This window comes from Schistocerca nitens, chromosome 9 (genome assembly GCF_023898315.1).
Source record: "Schistocerca nitens isolate TAMUIC-IGC-003100 chromosome 9, iqSchNite1.1, whole genome shotgun sequence".
In the NCBI taxonomy this organism is placed as follows: domain Eukaryota; kingdom Metazoa; phylum Arthropoda; class Insecta; order Orthoptera; family Acrididae; genus Schistocerca; species Schistocerca nitens.
Window position 1 is genome coordinate 245,786,439 of NC_064622.1, and position 24,449 is coordinate 245,810,887.

Here is a 24,449-nt window from a genome sequence, read left to right on the forward strand (position 1 = left end):
TAGTAATTGTCATTGAATTTGCTGTCAATTTTAGTGTTAGTGTAAGCAAATTTGAATGTAATCAGTAAGTGAATTACATATGAAACAAGTACTGGAACAGGAAAGGGAGGTAATGACAGTGGCACGTAAAGTGCCCTCCGCCACACACCGTTGGGTGGCTTGCGGAGTATAGATGTAGATGTAGATGTAGAAACCAAAACCCAAAATAAATAAATAATTTGTTGAACACGATAGTAAACCTTACAGAGAAATTCATTATCGACAATATTAGGGTGTCCCAAGAGGAATTGTGAATATTTAGGGATATGGCCCAAATGATCATTCTAAGCAAAAAAGTCTACTAATCATGAGCTCTAAAATGCATACTTTAAGAGCTATCAGCCTTTGTTCATCTTCACTATTGCAGTAAACATCTGTCATACCTCTTAAGGTATGCACATTAGAGCCCATGATTAACTAAAAAAAAGTTCTTGGTTTGATCCATACTACCTCCTCCCAAAATATGGAGAGCAAAGAGGTTGCTGTAGAAGAGGTTTGTTTCACAGTATGGTAGATGAATGCTCTTAGCTCTCATGGTATGCTACTTAGAGCCCATGTTTACTAAACTTTTTACCTTTCCTGTCATTTGCATGGCACAAACTGTATAGTCTTTCACATTATCTGGAACAGTTTGACAACGGGTGCAGGTTGTTTACCAATGCTACCCCTATAGGAACCCACTGCTTCATAGTTAAAAGTCCGTGCCGGGTAACCGCCTTGTCTTAGGCGCATTGCCACGGTTCGCGCGGCTCCCCCCGTCAGATGTTTGAGTCCTCCTTTGGGCATGGGTATGTGTGTTGTCCTTAGCGTAAGATAATTTAATTTAGATTAAGTGTATATAAGCCTAGGGGCCGATGACCTCAGCAGTTTGGTTGCATTGGAACTTACAACAAATAAAAAATTAAATCAAAGTTAAAAATATCGTCAAACCAGATTTGCACTAAACTTTCGTCGCGAAAGGAATTGTCAGATGGTCGTTCGTTAAGGAGCGGGAAAGGTAAACATATGAGTGCCTAAAATGAGAAGAATAAGTGCGTGATAAGTGACTTTCCAAACAAACTCCTGGGTAGGTTTGCTTGCAACATCAGCAAAGTTCATTATCGCATGGCAGCAACATCATCTTACACTGCAATCGAAAGGTGCCTCAGTTGTTGGCAACTAATGGAGAGGAATTCGTAGAACACAACACTTTTTTTTGAGCCACTGGATGAATAGAATTCAGTTGACACTGCCCTTTGCTCCAGTATATCTCTGTTGTTGTCTTAACCGTTAATTACTTCTTAAGAAATTAACATAAATGCATCATAACTCATGACCCATAGCAATAACTCTTAGGAATTCTCAATGAGCGAAACGATGGCTTCCAAGCAAATACACAGTAATGCATTTAGTTTCTGTTGCTTTGAATTACAGCATACAGTACTCCCAAATCCGACCTCTGAACCTTGCCTATTGAATATAAATGTCCCACAACGCATAAATGCTCCCATTTGATCACATATGTCAGTTATCGAGACTTTCTGAATGTTGATAATCATTCATGCCAGAACGATCTTAGTTGAATCAAGCAAACCCTTTTCTGAGGTGTTTTGTCCAAATGCGCTCCACCCACACACAATACCAAGGACCCGTGTTGTCACCACTGTCTTCATTGCTCTATTAACACTAAAGCGAACACTATGTCACAAATGTTTAATTTTTTTCCACTTGCGAAACAATTTTACAACGCTATTACAATGATCATGAGATTCGAGAAGGCAAAATCCAGCACGTAGCTGCAAGGTAAATACTAGAACTTAAAACAAAAACATGAAAGTTAATAAATACGCTCATAGTCCCATGCGGCGTCCCGGTCCCCTAGTCTTGACGGCTCTTGAAGTGAGACGGCGCGACGGGTGGAATTTGGCCGGTTGCCGGAAGCGGGTAGCTGCGGTAGGGCGAGGAAACTCTCGAGCGCATACTCTGCTGATCTCGAGACACCCCCAAGCTCTTTTGCGGAATTGCTGTCGGAAGTTTTTGTATTACCTGTAGGTTAGAAAGCGAAGTGAATTGTCTCTGAGGTTCCATCAGACTGATATTTAAACAGACAGTCGAAATGCGGTTTAAAAAGTGAATAAATGAGTGAGTGGACTCGAACTTGCGATTTCGTGTTCCCATTTCGTGACGTCAAGCACTAGACCACAAGCTCATCCACCACGATAACAGCACCAGAAAGAAACAGTACTTCCCTCAGACACTTCTGTATTTTACAATACTGCCGAAGTGCGCATATGACTGGACTTCGAATCCTTTGGGATGACCGGTTTTAATCGCCGCCTTAAATGAATGACTCGGACCTAGCCTCTGTGGCGGCCAGCTAGCACCCAGGATTTGTGTCTAAGACTGTGCATTCATCAAACACGCACAACATTTCAAACATGTAAACACCAAACTGGTGGCAACTCTGGCTCTGCCAAAGAGTTTCAGGTATGGTACGCTTTTACGGCGTTCGAGCATTATAGACACTGGAGAAAGAAGCTTTGCCCATTGTGGACACCTCAGCTGGAACAGTGGCGCAAACCTTCCTGACTTCTTTAATTTCCTGTTTCGGGTGTCCCAACAACGTCACTACTGATAAAGACAATTTCAATCGGTTATTTTCTATGATCTAATAAAACTCTGTGGTTTCAAACACCACAACACCACCAGACTACCAGCTATCAAGGCAAAAATGGAATGGCTGAACAGTGGCAGCACACTCTGAAATCTTCTTTGATGTGTCATGACATGTCGTGGATATTGATCTACCTCCAGTGATACTGGGACTGTGTGCCGCCATTAAGACACTGGACCTTGTCCTGTGGAATTCATTCGTGGAACACCTCTCGAACTTCCATCACAATTCTTTGAGCGACAGCAAGAGCATCCTTTACGTGAATTGTCGTTTCTCATTCAGCAGGAAAAAGCTCTGTATCTCTAAATTTCGTCCATCTCCAGCATCTTGGCATATGGATACGAATGTTTTCATATATTAAATCTACATATGTGTTCCTCAATATCATAAGGGGTAGCCAAATGAAATCAGAGGCAGATGGGAAAAAGTAGGTACACTGTTTATTGTTTCAAAAGCAATCGCCATACTGTTAATACGCTTACCCCACTACGAGACAAGATGCTCAATGTCTTCATGGAAAAATGTTTGCGGTTGCCTACAGAACCATGATTGCACACAGACAGGCATCTTTTTGTCTGAGACAAACTGATTGCCACCGATGTTTTCTTCAGAGCTCCAAAAATATGGAAAGCGCATGGGGAGAGATGATGACCATGTGGAGGATGAGTAAGGGCTTCCCAGCGAAACTTCTTTAATGTAGCTGAAACATCCTTGGCAACATGTGGATGGTGAAAGAATTTACACATCCTCCATACAGTTCCAATCCCTCCCCATGCGATTCCCATATTTTTGCGGCTCTGAAGGTAGACAGTTGTAGCGATCGATTTGCTTTGGGCGAAGAGGTACATGTCATGAAGAATCATGGGTCCGTAAACATCTGCAGACGTTTTTCCATGAAGTCATTGACTGTCTCATCTTTCAATGGAATAATTGTGTTAGCAGTTGTGGTGATTAATTTTAAAGCAACAAACAGGTTGCTTAGTTTTTGGCATCTGTCTCATTTTCATTTGACTGCCTCTTATGAATTGCTGATGGATGTGGCCAGGGCACCTTCACAAATCTGACACACTGGTCCATACTCCCTCTTGGAGCTAACTGAGCATGCATTGAACATACTACTTAAAAATAAACCCACAATGATTTTTTTGAGTAGTTTAAGCCTGCCTGCTTCTGGGGGACAGTACTATACACCAGCATTATAACTGTCACCTGGCGCTTACACTGGAAAGCACAAGATGCAGATGAGGCTCAGATTTCACCTTCACTTGAACAGTTTTCATGACAATTGGATGTTTCACTGGTGTTACCACAACAACCTCCAATGTACACCAGGGCTAGTGGACTGATACACCACAAGTATCTCTTTGTAAGCAGAACTCTACTCTACTTGGAGGGAGGAGGGAGAAGTGTGTGGCGACACAATTAATCGAAAGTAAAGAGAATGGATGAATGAGAACAATGTGTGATATCTTCTGTACTATTGTTTTGTTCACTCTCTTTGTTCCCTTCTGTGTGGTCAGTGTATCACACTGTGCTTTTATGCTTTTTCAAAAGTGCAAAAATAAATGGCAATGTTTGACTTGTATCAGTTAAATAATGTATTTATTTTGTATAGAGCACACACAATTCCTAGCCTTTGCTGGCTACTTCGCAATTGGCAACTGGTAGCAGTTAGTACTCACAGCAGCTGTGTGTGGCGGACCCTCACATTTTCTGGTAAAATATGGTTTTATTTTATAATTAGGTTGCCTTAAATTAGTTTTTAAATTGAATAAGTTTTGTTATATATGCCGCATTAAAAATGTTACACATTTCAGACCTCTGGTCTGGAGATGGCCATATAGACTGAAACTGGTTACCAGAATTACAAATAAAGAATTTATTATGATTTGCATTGTTTTTCTTAGTTAAAACATGATGTGATGGTTACATCCATGCTGAGCTTACAATGAGCAAAGCGTACATTATCGATGTGACAAATCAGATTGCTTAGCACTAAACAACAAAGTGTTTATTAAGCTTTTTCAACATAAATGGTAATTGTACGGGTGTCTGTCCCCCAGCAGAAACGGTCACACTGGACTACTGAAGGCACCAATTGTTTTATCTGTTGTGAGACTGAAAATATCCACCTCAGTTGTGGTTTTGTTTTATTATAAACATGGCCACTTCTGAAAAATCATATTCCCATATCTTGAATTGTACAATTTTACTGGCAGAATGGATGGAATATAATATAAATCCGAGTTGTATACATGGAATTGTAAAATAAGTGACTACCTATAGTAATTCTCTTACAAGCACTACCAAAAAGTGTGATCCGGTTCGTCAGTTTAGAAAAGAGGGAACACAGAAAGGGGAATTAATTGTATAGGTGCCTCAAACTATGTGAGTGAAAAATCTAGCAAAAGTCAGTAGCAGAAGAACTGAACAATAGAAAGAGGAAGTCACATAGTCAGCTGCAAAATGGTTACATGCCGTAGACATCTGACTGCACTGTTGAACAGGCAGACATGACGGTGTAAAAAATAAACTATCAACCAATATAAGTGCCCGAAAAGAAGAACAATCGTGTAGCAGGAGAGGGAAATGAAGAACTATGATGTCTGACTAGCCCAAACATTTACAAATAATTAAAACTAAAAATGAAAACTGAAATTAATGCGAAAATATAAAAGATTGCAAAAGATGGTAGACCTATAGGGCCATATTGAAGGGACTGATAGAACAAAGAATATTAATAGTGAAAATACGCAGTAAATTAATAGTGCTAATGCCACATGAGTATAAATATAATAACGCTAGTGAAAAAATAGTACTCAGATAAATTGTTATAAAACTACATTAGGAAAATATGCATATGATTTGATTTGATTTGATTTATTTCGTGTTCCATAGGTCCAACTGTGTTGGATACACAAGGACGTGGAACGAGTCAGTTTTTTACAAATACAATCTGATAATCTTATAGCATATACAGAAATTTGAGTACATAATTATATAAAAATTTATACAGTAAATTCTTTGGGCAGCAATACAGAAAAAGAAAATACATATTTTCTTAGAATCATTAAAACACTACAGAAAACAGATACGGAGCACACACAGATTCAGAGCTCAGGTTAAATAAAATTCATAGTGGCATTATGTCAACTTGTATTATATAATATTAAAATATTACAATTTATTTAGTTAAAAATTCATCTAGACTGTAAAAAGTTTTTTGTAGCAGAAATATTTTTGGAGCTTTCTTAAACTCACTATTGTTATGAATCTTTGCCTTTATTTCGGGAGGAAGAGCATTGAAGAGTTTTGCTCCAGTGTAGTGGACACCCTTTTGTGCCAAGCTCAAATTTCTGAGTTCACTGTGTATGTCATTCTTCCTCCGTGTGTTATGCTCATGATAGTTACTGTTTGGTTGAAATATATCTATATTTTTACAAACAAAACACATGAGAGAAAAAATATATTGGCATGTAGTTGTGTATATTTTAAGATTACGAAAACTATTTCTACAAGAGTCTCTTGGGCGCAATCCACATATAATTCTTAAAGCTCGCTTCTGTGTAATGAACACTTTCCTTGCTAATGGCTGGTTGCCCCAAAAAATAATTCCGTACTCAATGAGACAATGAAAGTAGCCATAATATTCCACTTTTGCAGTGTTAGGTTCAACACATGTAGTGACAATCCGTAAAAATTAGTGGTGCTAATTCAGTGTTTGTACAAGCATGATGCCTTTTTAGTTATGGAATCGTGATCCTAAAATGCGGTGGCCATTCTGTAAAACAAATTAAGGCAGCAGCTAATTATATCTTCAACTTCATATTCATTATTTGCATGTGTATTAGGAAAAGTAACAGTATGTCCCCCCCCTCCCCCCCACAGAGTTATTATGTTACTGAAACGCAATTCGTCATTGCACTGTACCTCTGCATGTTAAATGCTACTTCTACAAAAGTAGAGCTGTCTTGTTCTATCCTGCTGTAATTTTTAATTTTTTTTCTTTAAGTGACAAATGTCAACTTGTGTTGTGGACTGTGTTAAGCTCTATAATTAGATCTAGAATTGGAAGAGGAAGGTAATGGTAACATGATCATATTAGTGACACCATTATTCATTTAGAGCTGAGTGTGCTATTACCCAGGCATTTATTTATTACAATATTCTATTAGGCCACCTCCTCTTCCCACCACCTCTCTGTCAATGACATCTTCCCCTCTCTCTGTCCATTTCCTCCTCCCTCTGTCTCCTCCTCCTGACTCTCCTTCTGTCCTTCTCATCCTCCCACCACCACATGTCCATCTCCTCCCCTCCCTCTGTCTATCCATCTCCTCTGCCTCCTTCTCTTTCTGTCTGCCTTCTACTCTCACCTCTCTCTGTCCATCTCCTCCTACCTCTTTCTCTGTCCATCTCATCCTCCCCACATTCACTGTCAACCTCCTACTTCTCCCATCTCTCTCCTCTGCCTGACAATCTGCACATGTATCCCCTGGATTGCATTATGATACTATGTGCACAACATGACAGGCATGCAGGGCAATATAGATGTCATGCTTTACCAACGCTTTTTCACCATCATTCCCATCCCTACCATGTGTGAGCTATGCGGTACCTACCCTCACAGTGCTTCTTTCCAGATTGTTGGTAGTATGTGTGCCAAATGTGATTGAACTCGATCCAGTGGTTTAGGTGGAGATGTTGAACATACATACACTAGAGAGAGAGAGAGAGAGAGAGAGAGAGAGAGAGAGAGAGAGAGAGAGAGAATGGTGCTGTCTACATTTACGTCGTCAGTCTGCAAATCACTATGAACTGTATGACAGGGTACTTGCCATTGTACTATAGTGTTTCTTCCCATTTCATTAGAGTACAGATTGTGTGAAGAATGACTGCTTACTGCTTAAATGTCAATGTCTATGCAGTAATAAATGTAATCTCTTTGCAGCCGCTATTTGAGTGGTATGTAGAGGGGTGAAGAATATCTCCATGTTCTTCAGTTAATACTGGATAACTAGTGTCTCTATTCTTGTGTCTGCCAATTCATGAATCACAGCATTTCGGTGACACTCTTCCATAAGTCAGACAAACCTGTGACCCTTTATGTTGCCTTTCCTTGCACAGATCTATGTCCAATTTCTGCTGTTAGTCGTACTCCGTGAAGAACACGAACATAACATAGAAGACAGCTAAACCCCAAAGAACACAATGCCCCATGAAGCAAAATGACCGACAGAAGAGTCCCATTCACATACACAATCATTTTACTCTGTGCATTGTCCCCAGAGAAATATCTGCAATACAAATGTCGGCGTAAGGTATTGGAATTGGGGAACAATATAAATTGTTAATGGTCACAGCAAACTTCATAATGGATATTATTGATCAATTTTGTACGTTAAAACTCCGAGAAGTGAAACATCGTTTAATGACAATGGCAATTATTGGTACCGAAAATATACACATACAAACATATCAAAGACATAGAGCCTGTTTACTTATCGCTTACTTTATTCCCTACGTAGCAGATAACTTCGTAAACAGCTTTGTTGATCTTCTTCAGTAAAGTAGCCTTTTTCACCTTTTTCACTTAAAGTTTAGTTAATGAAAATTGATTCACGAATTAATGTTTTTATTTATACACTATGGAGGCGAGAGCTCTGTTCAGTTGCTGCAAAACCTAAATCATTTTTCAGTTTCAGACACCTGATCATGCTTATGGGAAAAATGTCCAAGTCGTCACGGAACCTTTGCAATTTATCACGTAACCAAAGCGAAATTATAAATGAAAGGTTAAGAAGGCACGAAAACATAATATAACAGGAGAGAACGCGGGGACAATAGGTTAACTTCTGATGTACGCATGCAACACACTTCCTCCCAGAAACGTCATCGTCAAAACATCCACAGAAACCTTGACGCGACATAACGTTGATGTATGTTGCGGAATGTTTAGACGTGATTTTACGGCAAGGGTGAATTGTGAGAGGACAGGTTAGCGAAGTCGATGCGTTGAATACGTCAAAAGATTGGATTCAATGAATCGATGCTTTACATCGACTGTTATTCAGAAATCGATGTATATCGTCCGTCCCAACCAGTCCGAACTACGAAGTGTTGTCCTTTGTTATTGCCAGGTGTCACTTGTCATGTGTTGTGTGTATTTGTTGTGACTCCGTCTCTAAGGAGGCTATCTTTTTTTTTTTTTTTTTTTTTTGCGAAGGCGCTATGTCACAACTCACTGAATTTGATAAAGGCCGGATACTTGCTTTGTATCAAGATGGCTATGCGATCAGGGCCATTTCCCGTGCCTTAGGATTCAGCAAATCTACAGTTCATCTCTGGGTGAAGAGGATGGCGAAAGAAGGCCACGTTACTTGTCGGCGTCGCTCTGGACGGCCACGGATTACCACGGAGGATCAAGACAAGAGTATACGCCGTTGCGTCGATGAAGACCCTTACAGGACAAGAAAAGAAATTAAGAAAATGCTTCACCTAAGCGTGAGCAAGGAGACCATACGCCGTCGGCTCATCGAGCAAGGAGGGTATGGGCTGAAAATCGGCGAATTTAGGTGTGTCCAGAAAAAAAAAGATTCAATTCAGCATTTGCCCTTCCTTTAATTTACCCCTGTTACTTTAGATTTCAAAAGTAGTTTCGAGAAGAGTGTTTTCGAGTCAACGATGTCAGAAACTTTGTCTAAATCTATAAATACTACAACGATAGGTTTTAGTTTCTCTAGTGAGACCTTAATGATAAGTCTAGGGTCATTATTACCTCACATGACCCTACATTTCTGCGGAATCCAAACTAATCTGCCGTTCTTCAGTAATTAATTCGTGTCAATATTTTGCTACCATGAATTAGTAAACTGAGGGTTAAGTGCGATATTATAGACTTTTTGCCTTAGAGTTGGATTCGTTTCGTTCGTCTTGAAATCTGGTGGTATTTCGCATGTCTCATGTATCTTGCATACCCGATAGAATTGTTTTGGCATGGTATGCCTCCAAAGGATCTCCATGATTCTGACGAAATGTCGTCTATTCCAGGGACTTGTGTTTCCACTTCAGTCCTTCATGCTCTGTCAAATTCTTACCGCATATATGTCCCATGTCATATTCATCCATCTCTTTTTCGCTTTATTTAATTTTGTCTTCAAATCCTTTATCTTTGTATAGATCTTCTAGCTATAGATTCCTTACATCTGTTAGCTTTCCCTCCCTTACATAGAACTGGCTTGCATATCGATTCTCAATGTTCATATAGGTGCTTTCTTTTCTCCAAAAGTCTGTTTAATTATCCCATATGCGACATCTCTCTTTCTCCTAGACATACATGCTTCTACCACCATGCTTATTCCCTTTGCTCTTCCTGTTTAGATATTGCTGCCCATCTCATTTTTTGCCTGCTTCATTTCTTCGTTTTTATATGCTCTCACTTCGTTAATGAAACTCCATGTCTCCTGTGTGAACAAGGTATTTCTGCTGGGCCTTGCATTTTTGTCTGTAAGATCATCTGCTTCCTCCACTATTCATCTCAAAATTGCTACCCATCCTCTCTATTCTATTACTTATCCCTTTGCTAGTCAACAGTTATCTAATGCATCATTTAAACACCAGCTGGTTCTTTCGACTTATCCAGATCCCATCTCCTTAATTTAGACCATTAGCGGTCGGGAGACTTCGTACCGTAGTGATTTACACATCTTCATTGTCAACTCTGCAGTGTACTATTAGTGATTGTGGACTGTATTGTTCGCTTTGTTGCTGAGCTGTGCTTCACTGTCTGTGTTTTGTTGCAGACTGCTTGCTTACAGTACGTGAAGGCGGTGCTTGTTACTCCCCACACTCCCACCTCTGCCCACAGAATATCCTATTCGCTCTCCACACCCCAGCTAGTTTGGAGTACTAATGGCTGCTGTGACGTCACCTTTTGGTGCATATTTTCACAGTTGGTTGTTAGGTGGTGAACTTAACAAAAGTCAAAGCAGAAGAATCTGGTTGTGGTTATGTACTGATCTGTAGCTTAGCCCAAAGTCTAGGTTAGTTTGAAAGTTGGAGCCAATGGAATGGACTTATTCCACCTGTGTGCTTTGATCTGTGATGTCATTGAGGTGTATTGTATCTGTAGGTGGCTTGATGGAGTAAGCAGTGACCTACTGTACGTAAAGTGTCAGTTGACAGTTGCTCCATGCCTTGTGGTTGAGAGCTCAAATGAATACCAGTTACTTTGTTGTGTCTGTCTGCAACTAACCCTCTCTATATGGTGAGCAGTAAACTGTCCTTTCTGTAATATTGTTTTTATATTACTTCTTTATTATTGTTCTGTGTGTCTTGCAACTACCATCTTAACTCATAAACAAAAATAGCAATATTACCCAATCATTTCCTCTTATGGTGCTACCTGAACTGCACCTGTGCCAGAAATGTGGCAACAAGATGAGTTTTAGAGTCATGGACAAAGCTGGACTAGGCCAAAGGCTTCTCGTTGGCACTTCGGGAATGGTAGGAAAACAAGGGGCTAGAAGAACTGAGCTGCACCTCCCTCCCGCCGCTATTGCTGCCTCCCAGTATGGTTCATTGCATTGTTCTGTAATATTGTCATTTATTGCCTGCGCATAGCTGTTGCTCACTGATCTCCTGTAAACAGTGCCACTGATTGTTAATATGGAATTTGTGCAGAGGGTTATGGGCGTTAAAATTATGTTCCTTGTGTGATTGATAATTTCCTCTTGTAAGGAATAACAAGGAATCACCTATGATGAAGAATTGCCTTTCTGTATTACTATGATGGTTTTTTTTTCCATCTGTAGTGTATGGGTCTCTGGTCCATTTCTGTTTGTTTAGAAGTTTAGTAGTACTGGATATATTTTGTAGTTTAGATTTAAAAATCCCTTTCTTGCTATTACATAATCTAGCTTAAGCCTTCTGATGTTTACATCTACCGACATTCTTCGCAAGCCACCGTATGGTGCACGGTGGAGGGTATCTTGTACCATATGCACATCAGAGCCAGGCGAAAATGACTGTCTAAAGGCCACTGCCCAAATCCTAATTTCTTCGTGGTCCTTACTCAACGTGTACATCGGCAGCAATAAACTAGAGTTCGCGAAGCATCTCTGTAATACTCGCTTTTTGATAAAAGCTACTGGTGACAAATCTAGCAGTCTGCCTCTGAATCGTTTCGATGTCTTCCTTTGATATGACCTTATGGGAATCTCAGACACTTTAGCGAAAATCATGACTGTGTCACACTTGTGTTCTTTATGTGGTCTTTTACAGATGAACTGCGCTTTTCTAAATAAAATTCTCCCAATACACTCAAGCTGACCATTCGCCTTCTGTATACTACAGTCCTTATGTGCTTGTTCCATTCCATATCGCTTTGCAATGTTACACCTCGATATTTAATTGATGTGACTGTGTCAAGCAGTACACAACTAACACTGTATTAAAACTTAACGAGATTGTTTTTCCCGCTCATCTCCATTAACTTACATTTTTCTACATTTAGAGGAAGCTGCTATTTGTCACATCAACTAGAAATTTCGTTTAAATAATTTTGCATCCTCCTAGGGTCTCTCAATGATGACACCTTTCTGTAAACCACAGCGTCATCAGCAAACAACTGCAGATTGCTCCTTGTCCTATTGATCAGATGATTTACATACATAGAGAACAAGAGCAGTCCTGTCACACTTCACTAGGGCACTTCTGACAATACTCTTGCCGCTGATGAACACTAGCCATCAAGGATAATGCTCTAGGTTCTTTTATTTAAGAAGTCTTGGAAATCTATTCCGTATATTCGTACCTTAGTTAAGTTTGCAATGGGGCACCATACCAAATGGTTTCTGGGAATCTGGGGACATGGACTCTGCCTGTTGCCCTTCATCCATGGCTTGCAGGATATCCTGTGAGAAAAGGGAAGCTGAGTTTTGCACAGGTGATACTTTCTAAATCCGCTCTGATTTGTGAGTAGAAGCTCTTCTGTGTCAAGGAAATGTATTCAGACTGAGATGAGGTTCAAGAATTCTGCAGCAAACTGAGATATTGGTGTGCAATTTTGTGGGTTCATTCTTTACAATTTTTATATACAGGAGTCATATGCACTTTTTTTCAGTTGCTTGGGACTTTGCACTGGGCAAGAGATTCGCTATAGGCTCAAGGCACCACTTGTGGCCATCTTAAGGACAGTTCAAGATAGGTTATATGTGTGCTATAGGAAAAAGATTTACAAATTATGTCTAAAGGATCCTTTTTTTTTTTCAAATTCTGTACATTGCAGCTATGTAGGAACCAATAATCAAAGTTTTATAACAACAGCAAAAGCAAAAATTGAATATTTAAAGCTTTATTTCCACAGTTTTGGCCACATTAACTCTAGTAAGGCCAGTCATTTTCCCACCCTTGCCTAGTGCATATTATGATAAAACTGCAGCTTTAAATAATTCTTGAATCAATTTGCTAGGAAGTAATCTGTTCTGTATACAAGTAAATAAAAAAACAAACATACATAAAATACAGAAAAGTTACTGAAGAGGAGTGGAACAGAAAAGCAGTCCGCAAAAAGTGTTGTAATGATTGGCCTAGAAACAGTCTACAATTAATTTCCCCTTCGGAGCCATAAAAAAAGACATTTCATTCACATTAAAAGCTGTTAGGGTCATGTAACATATTATCATTCAGACACTTCCTGGAAACAATTTCTTGTCGTTCTCCTCTGTAATAAAACCTCTATCTCCATTAACATTTGATATCTTTTTGTGACAAAACTTGGTATATGCCATGGTATCACTTTTCTTCCAGGTTGGTTGACAGTAGTGCAGCCTTAGGACTTCACAGATTAGCCTTTTCAATAAGTTTTTGCATACATAAGTAGATATTTTCATTAGTAACTCAAAATCCCATTTTGGAACAATCCAGAACCAAGTCCCCTCCCCCCACGTAATACAGAATGTAGACCACAGAGGCCAATACATTCTTGTGGAGCTGGACCAAAATTTTGTTTCATTATGTTTTTGGAGCATTGCACAACTTGCTTACAGTAGCAACCTTCATGCCCTCCTTAATGGCCTCCAATACATTTTTAATTTTGTTGGGAATACCGAAATCACTTAAAAACCTTGAGTTAAAGTATTGTTATATTTTCATAATTTGTATTGCATATTTTACAATGAGAAAAGGGTAGGTAAATTGATAAGTGATGCACAGGCAGGACTATTAATTAGGTCTATCTGGATATAAAATATGAGAAATATTTTAAATAAACCTACTTAAATAAAATTAGCCTTGTTAAAATGCCATCCAAATCTATGTTGTAGATGTTTTGTGTATATTTTTAAAACTGATCAAAATGGGACATACATGTGTCTCTACTTATGGCCACTAGCATGACCATAACCGGGAACCAAGACTAAATATGGATCTGTTAATGACCAAAAATGTTTAAAGGTATGTTTTTGGGTCATACCACATTTAATTTGTAAGAAATGAAACCATAATACTTAACCTTACATCCAAACAGATTATGTTTCTTCTGATGTTTTATTTCAACGTGTATAATATGAAAAGCTTATTATACATTCCATAAAGACAAACTCTATGACACTTGGCTTCTTCAACATAGACCTTTTCGCAGAATTATGACTACAAACAGGGACAAACAAAGTAATGCTGCTGTATCTAATGAAATAGCAAATTTCATGTTGTTTATATTATGCTATTGTAAGATTGGCTGGTATTCAAAGGAAGCTTAAAAATTCATTAATTACATCAAAGTGGCCACAAATGGAGTAGTGGCCGAAACTGGAGCCTTGACTCATAAGTGCAAGCTAAGTAAGGAACCAATGCTGTAAAGTACTTTCTGTAAAAGCAAATTGGGATTCCATCCGGGTCTGATGACCTATTTGTTTCCAACTCTTTAACTTACTTCTCTGTGTCAGGGGTGCCTGCTACTGTCTACAGTGCTCTTTTCATTATTGCTAGCCTGCTTTTAATATCATCCTTGCTCCATCCATCATGGGTTATTTTGCTGCCTGGATAGCAGAATTCCTTAACTTGGTCTACTTTTTGATGCCTAGTTCTGATGATAAGTTTCTCACTGTTCTCATTTCTGACACTTCTCATCACTTTAGTCCCTTTTTTTTCCAATTTACTTTTAGTCCTTATTCTGTCCTACTGGCCTATTTGTTCCATTCAGCAGATCTTATAATTCTTCTTCACTTTCACTGAGGACAACAGTGTCTTCAGTGAATTTTATCACTGATATCCTTTCACTTTGAATTTTAATCCCACTCTTGAACCTTTCTTTTATTTCCATCATTGCTTCTTCAGTTATATGTTGACCGAAAATTATTTCGAGCAGTTAGTCCACGAACCCACGCAAATTGTAAATGGTTGCGAAAACACACTTGACCTATTAGCCACAAACAATCCAGAGCTAATAGAGAGCATCATGACTGATACAGGGATTAGTGATCACAAGGTCGTTGCAGCTAGGCTCAATACCGTTTCTTCCAAATCCACCAGAAACAAACGCAAAATAATTTTATTTAAAAAAGTGGATAAAGTGTCACTAGAAGCCTTCGTAAGAGATAATCTCCATTCCTTCCGAACTGACTATGCAAATGTAGACGAGATGTGGCTCGAATTCAAAAATATAGTAGCAACAGCAATTGAGACATTCATACCTCATAAATTGGTAAGAGATGGAACTGATCCCCCATGGTACACACAACAGGTCCGAATGCTGTTGCAGAGGCAACGGAAAAAGCATGCGAAGTTTAGAAGAACGCGAAATCCTGAAAATTGGCTAAAATTTACAGACGCGTGAAATTTGGCACGGACTTCAATGCGAGATGCCTTTAATAGGTTCCACAATGAAACAGTCTCGAAATTTAGTAGTAAATCTGAAGAAATTCTGGTTGTATGTAAAGTACACAAGCGGCAAGACGCAGTCAATACCTTCGCTGCGCAGTGCCGATGGTACTGTTACTGACGACTGTGCTGCTAAAGCGGAGTTATTGAACGCAGTTTTCCGAAATTCCTTCAACAGGGAAGACGAATGGAATATTCCAGAATTTGAAACACGAACAGCTGCTAGCATGAGTTTCTTAGTAGATACCTTAGGGGTTGCGAAGCAACTCAAATCTCTTGATACGGGCAAGTCTTCAGGTCCAGATTGTATACCGATTAGGTTCAGATTATGCTGATACAATAGCTCCCTACTTAGCAATCATATACAACCGCTCGCTCACCGGTAGATCTGTACCTACAGATTGGAAAATTGCGCAGGTTGCACCAGTATTTAAGAAGGGTAGTAGGAGTGATCCATCGAACTACAGACCTATATCATTGATGTCGGTTTGCAGTAGGGTTTTGGAGCATATACTGTATTCAAACATTATGAATCACCTCGAAGGGAATGATCTATTGATACGCAATCAGCATGGTTTCAGAAAACATCGTTCTTGTGCAACGCAGCTAGCTCTTTATTCGCGTGAAGTAATGGCCGCTATCGACAGGGGATCTCAAGTTGATTCTGTATTTCTAGATTTCCGGAAAGCTTTTGACACCGTTCCTCACAAGCGACTTCTAATCAAGCTGCGGGCCTATGGGGTATCGTCTCAGTTGTGTGACTGGATTCGTGATTTCCTGTCAGGAAGGGCGCAGTTCGTAGTAATAGACGGCAAATCATCGAATAAAACTGAAGTGATATCCGGTGTTCCCCAGGGAAGTGTCCTGGTACCTCTGCTGTTCCTGATCTATATAAATGACCTGGGTGACAATCTGAGCAGTTCTCTTAGGTTGTTCGCAGTTGAGACTGTAATTTACCTTCTAGTAAAGTCATCCGAAGACCAGTATCAGTTGCAAAGCGATTTAGAAAAGATTGCTGTATGGTGTGGCAGGTGGAAGTTGACGCTAAATAACGAAAAGTGTGAGGTGATCCACATTAGTTCCAAAAGAAATCCGTTGGAATTCAATTAGGCCTACTCGATAAATAGTACAATTCTCAAGGCTGTCAATTCAACTAAGTACCTGGGTGTTAAAATTATGAACAACTTCAGCTGGAAAGACCACATAGATAATACTGTGGGGAAGGCGAGCCAAAGGTTGCGTTTCATTGGCAGGACACTTAGAAGATGCAACAAGTCCACTAAAGAGACAGCTTGTACTACACTCGTTCGTCCTCTGTTAGAATATTGCTGCGCGGTGTGGGATCCTTACCAGGTGGGATTGACAGAGGACATCGAAAGGGTGCAAAAAAGAGCAGCTCGTTTTATATTATCACGTAATAGGGGAGAGAGCGTGGCAGATATGATACATGAGTTGGGATGGAAGTCATTAAAGCAAAGACGTTTTTCGTCGCGGGGAGGTCTATTTACGAAATTTCAGTCACCAACTTTCTCTTCCGAATGCGAAAATATTTTGTTGAGCCCAACCTACATAGGTAGGGATGATCATCAAAATAAAATAAGAGAAATCAGAGCTCGAACAGAAAGGTTTAGGTGTTCGTTTTTCCCGCGCGCTGTTCGGGAGTGGAATGGTAGAGAGATAGTATGGTTGTGGTTTGATGAACCCTCTGCCATGCACTTAAATGTGAATTGCAGAGTAATCATGTAGATGTAGAGGGGAAAAAGTTTACATCCATGTCTTACAACCTATTTAGTCTGAGCACTTTGTTCTTGGTGTTCCAGTCTTACTGCTTCCACTTGGTTTTTGTAAATATTGTATTACCTGCCTTTCACTATAGCTTACCCCCTATTTTTCTCAGAATTTCAAACATCATGCACCATTTCACATCATTGCTTTTTCTAGCTTGATAAATCCTATGAATGTGTATTGATTTTTCTTCAGCCTTGCTTCCATTATCAACCACATCAGAAAGCCACTCTGGTGCCTTTACATTTCCTAAAGCCAAACTGATGGTCATTTAACACATCCTCAATATTCTTTTCCATTCTTCTGTATAATATTATTGTCAGCAACATGGATGTTTGAGCTGTTAATCTGATTGTGAGTTAATCTTCGCGCTTCATGGCTGCAATCTTCAGAATTGTGTAGATGATATTTTTGTGAAAGTCTGATGGTATATCACCAGTCTCATACATTCTACACACCAGCATGAATAGTCATTTTGTTGCTACTTCCACCAATGATTTTAGAAATTCTAATGGAATGTTATCTGTCCCTACTGTCTTATTTGATCTTAAGTCATCCAAAACCCTTCTAAATTCTGACACTAATACTGGATTCCCTATCTCTTCTCTGCCAACTCCTGTTTCTCCTTCTTTCATGTCATCAGACAAGTCCTCCCCCTCTTAGAGGCCTTCAGTATACACTTTCCACATATCCACTTCCTCCCCTGCATTTAACAATGGAATTCCCGTTACACTCTTAATTTTATTGCCCTCGCTGTTAATTTCTCCAAAGATTGTTTTGACTTTTCTATGTGCTGAGTCTGTCCTTCCAACAAATATGTATATAATCTCCCTCTTCCATTCTCCCCCCTTTTCTTTTTCCTTGGCGTCCCTGCTCTTCCTGTTTGTTTCATTCCTGAGTGACTTGTAATTCTGTATTTCCCAGAACATTTTTGTACTTCCTTCTTTCATTGATCAACTGAAGCATTTCTTATGTTGCCCATGGTTTCTTCACACTTACCTTCCTTGTACTTGTGTTCTTCATTCCAGCTTATGTGATTTCCCTTTGTAGAGATACCCATTCCTCTTCAACTGAACTGCTCCCCCTGCAGGTCCGGGGGTTAGAATAGGCCCGAGGTATTCCTGCTTGTCGTAAGAGGTGACTAAAAGGAGTCTCACATGTTTCGGCCTTTATGTTATGGCCCCTATAGGGTTTGACCTCCATTTTTCAAAATTTTCTGTGAACCAATTGGGGAAGGGCACCTTACATGGTGCATAGTGTCCATCATGTGCTGAGACCTCTCACATTCTTCATCAACGTGGTTCTGCACTTCCGCTCATTCTCCAGCTGTCGGGTGAGGTCACCCTCCTGGGTGCGTTTTCCTCCATCCTCTATGCAGTATCGCTTTCTGCACTGTTGATGATAATAGACTTCTTAGCTCATTTGCACCTGATATCCAATACAGTAGCCAGTCTGTTGTGGTGGGGCTGCCACCACATACCCTGTTGGTTGTAGCCCCCTTGACCACACAGGAATCACTCTACTGATGCCTGCACCATTAACTCCTCACGTATGCCAAGGAGTAAATGCCCGTCAACCTCGGGCATTGGGACTCCTGGCAGTGGCTGTCGTGCCAGGTGGCCTTTGCTGTGGCTTGGGGAGGGTCCCTGGTCAGAGTGGGTGGCATCAGGGCGGATGGCACGCAATGAAGTGTAGTACGCCATCTCTTGCTAGTGGTCAAACAACAGCAATCTCTAAAGCGATCAAGGTCTAACTTCGTGCTAAGAAATACGACCCCAAGTCGTGCTCCCCCCCCCTCCCCTCCCCCCCCCCCCCCCCAGCCACACCATGGGAAGAACACCAGGCTAGGGATGGCAGCGAAGCTTATTCACCCCGGTACCTTGTATGGGGAATCTTTCTTGTCAATGAAACCTCAGTTTTTTGTGGAGAATTTAGAGGACAAGTTTGGAGAGGTGGAGGGCTTGTCCCAAACGGGGTCAGGGTTGGTCTTGATCAAAACAGCATCCTCTGCTCAGTCATGGGCACTACTCATCTGTGACAAGCTGGGGGATGTTTCTGTTTCCATCATGCCCCATAAGAGCTTAAATATGATCCAGCGTTTCATATTTCACAGGAACCTTCTTTTGCAGTCTGACGATAAGCTGCGCGCCTGTTTAGAGTGGTGAGGTGTCCACTTTGTACATAGCATCCACTGGGGTCTGAGTGATAATTTGATTGCCACTGATGCTTTCATCTTGGCCTTCGAGGATGACACATTACCCAAGAAGATAAAGGTGATGGTCTACAGCTGTGACGTAAAGCCATATATCCCTCCCCGGATGCGGTGCTTTAAGTGTTGGAAGTTTGGCCATATGTCTTCCCGCTGTACTTCCAGTCTCACCTTTCGGGATTGTGGACGTACTTCACAGCCCAATACTCCCTGTGCCCTGCCTCCCATCTGTGTCTACTGCGGAGAGCACCATTCGCCTTGCTCGCCAGACTGCAGGATTCTCCATAAAGGACGAAAAATAATGGAATACAAGACTGTGGCCGACTGACCTACACTGAGGCTAAGAGAAAATATGAGAGGCTACATCCTGTGCCGCCACTGCGACAATGGTTCTACTATCTTCCGTTCTGCTGCATACAGTTGGCTCTCAGAGCCATCATACTCCACCTGCCCCCTTGATGGTGGGGAGGGGGGGGGGCACTTCTCTCCCTATTGCTACTGCACAATCTACTTCAGGAGCCATGCCCCCCCCCCCCCCCCCCAACCATCGGGGATGTCAGTCCCCACTTCTCAGCTGGAGAAGCATAAGTCTTCTTCGGCTCCTCTCGCCAGGAAGGGATCCCTTGAGTGACTCCCTTCCCAGGTTCCTACCAGTGGCAAAGCTGACACCCGCCAGTGGCTGAAGCAACCACAGGTAGCTGGTTGTAGGGCTTCAGTTCCTGAGACTGAATCGGTGAAGCCCTCCCAGCCGGACAAACCTAAGGAGCAGCGAGAGAAACCTAAAAAGATAAAGACCCCCAAGAACCAAGGCACTGCGGTGGCACCCACCCCACCACTACCAACAAGCTCTGTGTCTGAGGATGAGGTGGAGATTCTGACGTCCGCTGAGGACCTAGATCTCGCTGGGCCCTCAGACACAATTGATGTCGATCACACAGGTACTTATCTGACCCTGAGGCATAGACTGCCTCATTGAGTATTTCATCCCTTCCCAGTCTCATGATCACGTAATCCTCCAGCGGAATTGCGGGGCTTTTTCCACCACCTGGCTGAGCTATGGCAGTTGTTAAGCTTTACACCTGCTTTCTGCATTGCCCTCCAGGAAACCTGGTTTCCAACAATGCGGACGCCTGCCCTCCGCAGCTATAAGGGATATTACAGGAACCGTAGCGACTATAATCAAGTGTCAGGTGGAGTTTCCATCTGTGTCGTGAACTCGGTAGGTAGTGAACCTATGCCCCTTCAAACCCCTCTTGAAGCTGTGGCTGTCACGATAAGGCAGGAAATAACTGTCTGCAATGTATATTTTCGTCCAGATGGTGCAGTATCCCCAAAATATTGGCTGCACTGATCGATCAACTCCCTAAACCTTTCCTACTTTTGGGAGATTTTAATGCACATAACCCCTTGTGGGGTGGTGCCATGCTTACTGGTCGAGGTATGGAGATTGAAAATTTGCTGTCCCAACTCGAACTCTGCCTCTTAAATACTGGGGCTGCCACACATTTCAGTGTGGTGCATGGTAGTTACTCAGCCGTTGATTTATCAATTTGCAGCCCAGGATTCCACTGGAGAGCACGTGATGACCTGTGTGGTAATGACCACTTCCCCATCTTCCTGTCACTCCCCTGCATCACGCACACAGACGCCTACCCACATGGGCTTTAGGCAAGGCAGACTGGGTAGCCTTCACCTCTGCTGTCACTGTTGAATCTCCCCCATGTGGTGCCATCAGTGTTGTGATTGAGCAGGTCACTACAACAATAATTAATGTAGCAGAAAATGCGATCCCTCATTCTCTAGGGTACCCCCGGCGAAAGACAGTCCCTTAGTGGCCGCTGGAAGTCGCTTAGGCAATTAAAGAGCTTCGGTGAGCTCTACAGTGACATAAGCGGCACCCTTCCCTAGAGCACCTAATACCCTTTGAATGGATCCGTGCCCATGGAAACAGGAGTGTTGGGAGAGGTATGTGTCGACCATTGGGTGCTATATGTCACCTTCCCAAGTATGGACGAAGACCCCCACAGGTTTCCCTGGCATTAACTTTAACAGCATGTTATCTACCAACGCAAATGCGATTGACGAGCACTTTGCTCAAGCCTCTGCATCGGAGGACTATCCCCCAGCCTTTCACACCCTCAAACGGTGGATGGAAATGAAAGTTCTCATTCACTACAGGCCACAGTGAACCCTATAACGCCCGATTTACAGAGTGAGAGCTCCTCAGTGCCCTCGCACATTGCCCCGGCACAGCTCCTGGGCCGGAACGGGTCCACAGTGAAATGAGTAAACATCTCTCGTCTGACTACAAGCGTCATCTGCTCATCATCTTCAACTGGATCTGGTGCGATGGCGTCTTTCCATCGCAATGGTGGGAGAGCACCATCATTCTGCTGCTCAAACCTGGTCAAACCCGCTTGATGTGGATAGCTACTGGCCCTTCAGCCTCACCAATTTTCTTTGTAAGCTGCTGGAACATATGGTGTGTCAATGGTTGGGTTGGGTCGGGTCTTGGAGTCACGTGGCCTACTGGCTCCATGTCAGGACGTTTTGATAATCTTGTGTTCCTCGAATCTGCCATCCAAACAGCCTTTTCCAGATGCCAACATCTGGTTACCGTCTTTTTTTGACTTACTTAAAGCATACGACGTGACCTGGCGACTTCATATCCTTGCCACATTGTACGAGTGGGGTCTCCGGGGCCTGCTCCCAATTTTTATCCAATACTTCCTGTCGCTCCGTACTTTTCGTGTCAAGTTGGTGCCTCCCATAGTTCCCCATGTATTCAGGAGAATGGCATTCCACAGGGCTCCGTATTGAGTGTCATTCTATTTTTAGTGGCTATTAACAGTTTAACTGCAGCTGTAGGTCCGTCTGTGTCACCTTCTCTGTATGTGGATGACTTCTGCATTTTGTACTGCTCCTCCATTACTGGTGTTGCTGAGCAGTGCCTACAGGGAGCCATTCACAAGGCGCAGTCCTGGGCTAGAGCCCAGGGCTTCCAGTTTTCCAAAGTCATGTGTCATGCATTTCTGTTGGTGTTGTACCGTTCATCCAGAACCAGCACTTTACCTTAATGACGATCCACTCACTGTAGTGGAGACATATCAATATTTAGGACTGGTTTTTGATGCCTGATTGATTTGGCTACCTCACCTTCGTCAGCTTAAGCGGAAGTGCTGGCAGCACCTCAACGCCCTCCACTGCCTGAGCAACACCAACTGGGGTGCAGATCGCTCTACACTGCTGCAGCTCTACAGAGCCCTTTTTCAATCCCGCCTTGACTATGAGAGTCTGGTTTATGGTTCAGTGGTGCCCTCAGCATTGCGTGTAGTCAACCCAGTGCACCACTGTGGCATTCGCCTAGTGATGGAGCTTTTAGAATGAGTCCTGTGACCAGTGTCCTGGTGGAGGCCGGATTCCCTCCATTGAAGGTTAGGCGTACACAACTGCTGGCCAGTTATGTTGCACATGTTCTTAGTTCTCCTGTGCATCCGAATTGCCGTCTTCTTTTCCCAACCACGGCAGTTCATCTCCCACATCAGCGGCCCAGGCCAGGGCTTACAATTTTGGTTTGTGTCCTGTCCCTTCTGTCTGAACTGGAGTCCTTCCCATTACCACCTCTCCTCAAGGTCCATTCACATGCACTTCCATGGTGTACGCCTAGGCCGCAGATTCTTCTGGACCTTGCACATAGCCCTAAGGACTCCGTTAACCATGTCTCTTCACTATCACTTCCTCTCGATTCTCAACATGTACTGGGGCCGCGAAGTGGTTTGCACCGACAGCTCGATGGCTGATGGTCACGTAGGCTTTGTGTACGTTCATGGAGGACATATGGAACACCACTTCTTGCCAGATTACCGCAATGTTTTCACTACAGAACTGGTGGCCATATCTCGTGCTCTTGAGCACATCTTCTCATGCCCTGACGAGTCATTTCTCCTGTGTACTGACTCATTGAGCAGCCTAGAAGCTATCAACCAGTGCTACCCTCGCCGTCCTGTGGTAGCATCCATTCAGGAGATCATATATGCCCTGGAACAGTCCTGTCGTTCAGTGGTGTTTGTGTGGTCCCCCAAGACACATTGGAATCTCGGGCAACAAACTTCCCAACAAGCTGGCTAAACAGATTACGCAGAAACCACTTCTGGAGATGGGCATCTCCGATACTGACCTGCATTCTGTCTTACACCGCAAGGTTTTTCGACTTTGGGAGACGGAATGGCGTAACAGTACGCACAACAAACTGCGTGTCATTATGGAGACTATGAATGTCTGGAGGTCTTCCATGCGGTCCTCTCGCAGGGAATCAGTTGTCCTCTGCCAGCTCTGCATTGGTTATACGTGGCTAATGCATGGTTACCTCCTCTGTCGAGAGGAGCCGCCTCGATGTTGCTGTGGCTCACCAATGATGATCATCCACCTCGTGCTGGACTGCCCACTTCTAGCTGCTCTGTGGCAGGCTTTTAACTTTCCCAGCACCCTACCTTCGGTCTTGGACGACAATGCCTCAACAGCAGCTTTAGTCTTACATTTTATTCGTGAGGGTGGGTTTTATCATTTGATCAAAGTTTTAGCGCATGTCCTTTGCCCCTCTGTGTCCTCCACCCTAGTGCTTTTAGGGTGGAGGTTTTAATGTGTTGCAGAGTGTCTGGCTTCTCCTTTTTATTCTCATGGTCAGCCAGCTATTATAATCTGCTCTCATGTTTTGATCTCTTCTGCATGTTTCTTGCATATCTGTGATTTTCTTGTCTGATTTTGTCCATTTTAGTGTTTGTTGCCCTTCTGTCATTCTTGTGGTTTTCTCCTTTTTTCCAGCTGTTTTTTGTATGTCTTGATTATTTTACTCCCACCCCTGTGGAATTATTTCATTCGGAACGAGGG

The 24,449-nt window shown here is 42.1% G+C and overlaps 2 protein-coding genes and 1 long non-coding RNA gene across 5 annotated transcripts in view; 2 read left to right on the forward strand and 1 right to left on the reverse strand.

Moving 5' to 3' along the window:
- Positions 1-24,449, forward strand: part of LOC126203252 (rabankyrin-5) — a 621,526-nt gene that overhangs the window by 458,889 nt on the left and 138,188 nt on the right. The window lies entirely within an intron of this gene.
- On the reverse strand, positions 5,559-8,677 carry LOC126203255 (uncharacterized). Of its 2 annotated transcripts, none has more exons than XR_007540251.1 (2): positions 8,202-8,677; positions 5,559-6,473 (listed from the first exon to the last, which is right to left on the reverse strand). It is a non-coding gene; the product is annotated as an uncharacterized LOC126203255 (long non-coding RNA). The 2 variants fall into 2 exon arrangements; XR_007540252.1 differs by having other exon boundaries at positions 5,559-7,986.
- The window catches only part of LOC126203253 (rabankyrin-5-like), an 85,292-nt gene continuing 69,666 nt past the window's right edge, over positions 8,824-24,449 (forward strand). The window contains exon 1 of the mRNA XM_049937509.1: positions 8,824-9,264. Coding sequence (XP_049793466.1) covers positions 8,921-9,264 — 344 coding nt within the window. The 5' untranslated portion in view covers positions 8,824-8,920. The remainder of the gene's footprint in view (positions 9,265-24,449) is intronic.